The 5,316-nt window shown below is 33.5% G+C and overlaps 1 protein-coding gene across 1 annotated transcript; it reads left to right on the forward strand.

Annotated features, from left to right (window-relative positions):
* Positions 1–1,785: 1,785 nt before the first annotated feature.
* On the forward strand, positions 1,786–4,865 carry LOC143242056 (protein ST7 homolog). Its single transcript, XM_076485406.1, has 3 exons — positions 1,786–1,899; positions 2,664–2,803; positions 4,480–4,865. Exons 1-3 carry the CDS (start codon positions 1,815–1,817, stop codon positions 4,573–4,575), a joined length of 321 nt encoding a protein of 106 aa, XP_076341521.1. The 5' UTR covers positions 1,786–1,814; the 3' UTR covers positions 4,576–4,865.
* Positions 4,866–5,316: the final 451 nt, after the last annotated feature.

Genomic DNA, 5,316 nt, shown 5'->3' on the forward strand with positions numbered 1-5,316 from the left:
GTAAAATAAGAATAGTGTGATCTGTGATGACGAGAAAACCCACTTGCAGAGAAAATTATATATTTAAAAATGACTGGTATGGGTAGAAAGCACAAACATAAACAAACACAAAATTAAAGAAGCCTTACTTGTACAATAACTCAAGTCCAAAATAAACCAATACAAAGGAACACCTTTATACCTATATTAATAAAGATATCCAGCATCTAAGCACGCCCTCTACATTCCTACACTGAATTACACAACTGCCTTCAAACATGTGGTCAGCTATTGGTCGGTTACCTCATTCTTTCTTTGTGAACCTGATCGAAAACCAAAGAAGGTCGAAGCGTTGTTCGCTTCTCTAGTGCTTTCTCTACCCATACCAGCCATTTTGAAATATAAGAATAGAGGGTACTTTTAACCTCTTACACTGTACAAGGAAGTAAGTAAAATAAAATAGAGAGTGTTCCTAACTTCGTTACACTGTACATGGGTAGGAAGTAAGTAATATAAGAGTAGAGGGCATTCTTTATCTCTTCAACTAATTAGTTCAGACTGTTACTGTAATTATAGTTTTCTATGTTGTTGTATTTTTTTGCAGGTTACTAATAAAACAGTGTGGTTGATTTTAATGTATGTTATGCTTACTGTTACAGTTCCTCCTATCCCAAATATCTTTCTCCACTTTCTTTTTTCTATCTAATTAATAATTTGTACAATTAGTTTTAACACATTTCTTCCTACAGTCCATTTTGTATCAACTTTGTTTTGTATCACAAAAGGACAATAATAGAATAGTTTAGTAAACAATGTTTTAAAGGCTATGCCCTTAGTCACGCGTATAGTCACATATAAGTATCTGATTTATTGAGTAGGCATTAAGTCAGAAACACACAGACATTAACATCTGAAAATTTAGTCTGGGTGTTACATCTAACTTCTTCAGAAGAGCTTGCCTGAGAATGCCTATAGAACATAGTTGGTTGGTACACTTTCAAAGGAAATGGTTGAGGATGGGGACAAATGTTTTATAAGGTTCATATTCACATTAAGTCCAGCCACAGCAGAGATAATACCATTAACTTGAAGCCATTGATTGTGGCTATATTGTACATGAAAACTGTTTTATCTGATGAACTGATAATATGTAGAAGGCTTAGTTTGACAACTGTGATTTATGAAGTAGACATGTATGTCCCTCTCAGATTGTCAAGATGCCCTAACAGCATCCAACACTATAATTTGCTAGCTACTTTATTTTCTCATGGCATGAAGTAAAAGATCTGGGAGGATTGTTGTTTTCATTGGTGAAGTGACAGTGTACAAACAGGCAAGTGTGACGGTCAATGCGTACAAACAGGCAAATGAGTTGGGCACTGCTGTCAGTTTGTACAAACAGGATGGTCACTACTGTTGGTGTGTACAAGCAAGTGGAATGTGTGCTGTAATGAGTATTATCTATAGCAAGGAATGGCTAACTGTTCTTCCACTGCTGTTCATGCAAAGCTGTGCAGTTTGATTAATCTGCCCTCATTGCACAGAAAATCTGTTTTGCTAGTTTTGGGTTTTTGGAACATGTGGAAACTGGTGTTTTCCAAGGTGACTGGTGACGTTGAACATTGTCCCATTGTGTGACCTTTTGAAAATTGTTTTTTTCTGGCACTGTTATGTGGTCATTTGTATCATGAACATGACATATCTGAATTCTCAAGAGTGTCTGCTTGTTTGAATTGTAATTTTCTTTCATTTTGTCTTTACAGAAACTGTACAGAGATATGTTTTATGTATGCAGTTAAATAACCTTACTTTAATTGTCTTTTTCAGCATTTAGAATGATACCATACCCCCTGGAAAAGGGCTATCTTTTCTACCCTTATCCAACTTGTACAGAGACCATAGACAGAGAACTCCTTCCAGGTAAGTTTTTAAACTGACACATTTTGTTTAAAAAACAAAACAAACAGTATCTTGTCTCTTGGTGATGCACAACATAAAATATTAATATATGACAGGTTTAATGTTGATGTTTTTATTGATATAGAACATATTGTCTGTGACACACAACATATTAATCTATGAAAGGTATAATCTTGATGTTATTGATGTAGAACATCTTGCCTGTGACACAATATAAAATATAAATCTATGACAGGTTTACTCTTGATGTTGTTGATGTAGAACATCTTGTCTGTGACACAATATAAAATATCAATGTATGACAGGTTTAATCTTGATGTTTTTATTGATGTGCAACATCTTGTCTGTGACACACAGCATAAAATATTAATATATGACAGGTTTAATCTAGATGTTTTTATTGATATAGAACATATTGTCTGTGACACGCAACATATTAATCTATGAAAGGTATAATCTTGATGTAGAACATCTTGTCTGTGACACACAACATATTAATCTATGAAAGGTATAATCTTGATGTTATTGATGTAGAACATCTTGTCTGTGACACAGTATAAAATATAAATCTATGACAGGTTTAATCTTGATGTTAATGATGTAGAACATCTTGTCTGTGACACAGTATAAACTATTAATCTATGACAGGTTTAATCTTGATGTTAATGATGTAGAACATCTTGTCTGTGACACACAACATAAAATATTAATCTATGACAGGTTTAATCTTGATGTTTTCATTGGTTTGACTGATATCTTTACAGCATTTCATGACATTTCTGTCTATCCTAAGAAGGAGTTGCCGTTTTTCATCTTGTTTACTGCAGGACTCTGTTCTTTCACAGCACTTTTGGCTCTGCTCACCCATCAGTACCCCGAACCCATGGGAGCATTGGCAAGAACTGTGAGTTTTCTTGTAACTGAATGAATTCATCTTAATTTACTCCATAAAGTCCAGTAAAGGAAATTCAAGCTTGTTTATTTTCCAATAGTTATGTTTTAAGTTGTATGTTTAATTATTAAACTACATTTCAGGATCAATACTGTTCAAAATCTACTAATATGGCCACTATTCATCTCTGTTCAGTGTATCTTATGGCTATTAATTGAGTGGACTCCTGTAACCTTTTATCTAACTGGAGTTATTAATCGATTTATTAGTATATAATGTTTCATGAAATTAATATCATAATAAAAGTTGGTTGAAAAGTCAGTACACAAATAAGGTACAAAAGTTTTCAGATAAAACTCAAGCACTAGCGCGTTAAAGCGTCGCTTTGTAATCTGAGGGTCGCGGGTTGGCTTCGAGTCAGCCAAACATGCTTGCCCTCCCAGCCGTGGGGACGTTATAAAGTGATGGGGTCAATCCCACTATTTGTTGGTAAAAGAGTAGCCCAAGAGTTGGCGGTAGGTGGTGATGACTAGCTGCCTTCCCTCTAGTCTTACACTGCTAAATTAGGGACGGCTAGCACAGATAGCCCTCAGTAGCTTTGTGTGAAATTCCAAAACAAACAAACAAACTTTCATATTGTTGACTGTTTTTCTTGAGGAGTATGGTTAATTCACCAATTTTAAATTCCAAATAGTTAAAACTATACTAAGTCTGTTTATTTCATGATTTTATTTACCTGATGCTCATGAAAATTATCTGGTTTTTATAGTACTTTAAAATTTATGTGTATGTTAGTGTGGTTCTCTACTCCAGTTTTAATCATTTCAACATGTACAATTTAAACAATGAAGACAGTAGAGTTAAATGTGAGATTTGATATTAAATAGGACAAGAACTGTTTCATTCTAATCCATGGTGACAAGAAAACCCACTTGTAGAGAAAAATATATATGTAAAATGGCTGGTATTGGTAGATAAAGCTTTATCTAGAGGAGGCGAACAACATTTCGACCTTTAATAAATATAATCCAACATCTAAGCATGCCCTCTACATTCCTACACTCAATTACACAACTGCCTTTAAACATGTGGTCAGCTATCTCTTTCTTTCTTTGTAAACCTGTGATGACTGAAGAAAGTTGAAGCGTTGTTAGTTCCTCTACATAGAGCTTAATCTACCCATACCAGCCATTTTACATATATATTTGTCTAATTCTGAATAGGACTAGAACTCTTGCATTCTGGCGTTAAACTGTGAAGACATTAAAGCTGTTTGTAAGACTTGATTCTAAATAGAACTAGAACTGTTCAGCACAACCACTTCAATGGCTTAAAGGCTGAACACCAAGATACCTTTTGTTCTTTTGACTAAATCTATTTACTTTTCATGAGGAGCAGAATTTTCTGAATTTGTAGGTTTTCCGATTGTTTGAGAAATAATGCCTACATATTAGTTTCTATTTGGCTGTAGAATGTTGATATATACATTAAAGGTGTATATTATTTCAAATTACACAAGAAACTGTTTTAAATATTCTAGAATAATAGTATTGTATAACTGAAATAAATCTTTTAAGAGTTCTGTCATTGGAACTCCAACGTTTTGCATTGTAAATATAGAATCTTAATTCAAATTAAAAAGGTTATTACAGATTAATACACCCAACTATTATTATTCTCTTCTTAAGGTAATTAGTTGGCTGTCTCTTCCTTTAAGTTACGTTGTGGACAAAGTAGAAACTCTCCTTCCATCAAGCCTTCTTCAACAGCTCTCTCGGATCTGATTTGAAGAATGTTAACCGTAACGACTTGTCAGACCTGTATTTGCCATAGTGTAGATCTCAATATTGATTGGACATCCAGTGTTAAAATCTTAGTGTGATGTCAATATTTGTTGTTCATATTGGTGTTGTTTTGTTTTTTGGTGGGTTTACACCATCACAATCCTATTGACTAAAATTAAATACTCTTTTTGTTTTTTTTAAACAGTGGTAATGTACTAATTGCCAGTTACAAACCTTTTAGTCATTGGTCTTTATCAAATAAAATTTGGAAGAATTTTGAAGCATTGAAATAGTCTTAGGGGTTATATTCAATTCGTGCGAGTAAAGACAACAGAAAAAAGCAGCACTTTACATTAGGATCTTTTATCAAGTGCTATGAAGTAATAAACTAAGGCTTTCTTCCACTCTTGCAGAATTGAATCAGACATTTGTTTCCACATTTCTATGTTGAATTCTTGTCACAGTTGTAGTAATAAACCAGTAATGTATCTGATGCATGTTAGAAGTAATCAGTAAATATGTAATATATTTAATGATTTTGATCACAATACAGATTTTACAGTTGGCCACTCTTGCTGTTACAGAAATTTATTGCCATTTTGTGAACAACATATGTTTGCCCAACTTGTGCCAGTTCAGTTAATTTTAACTCCACAAAGTAACACAACTATATGAAGTAATTACCAAAAAGTACTTAAAAGAAAAACATGTATAAGCAGTTAAGTACCTCTGTTAACTTTA

Source organism: Tachypleus tridentatus, unplaced genomic scaffold (genome assembly GCF_004210375.1).
Source record: "Tachypleus tridentatus isolate NWPU-2018 unplaced genomic scaffold, ASM421037v1 Hic_cluster_1, whole genome shotgun sequence".
NCBI lineage: Eukaryota > Metazoa > Arthropoda > Merostomata > Xiphosura > Limulidae > Tachypleus > Tachypleus tridentatus.

Coding starts and splice junctions, on each gene's coding strand:
- LOC143242056 (XM_076485406.1), top strand. CDS start 1,815: ATGATACCATACCCCCTGGAAAAGGGCTATCTTTTCTACCCTTATCCA. Junction 1,900..2,663: donor AGACAGAGAACTCCTTCCAG/GTAAGTTTTTAA, acceptor ATATCTTTACAG/CATTTCATGACATTTCTGTC. Junction 2,804..4,479: donor TGGGAGCATTGGCAAGAACT/GTGAGTTTTCTT, acceptor TCTCTTCTTAAG/GTAATTAGTTGGCTGTCTCT.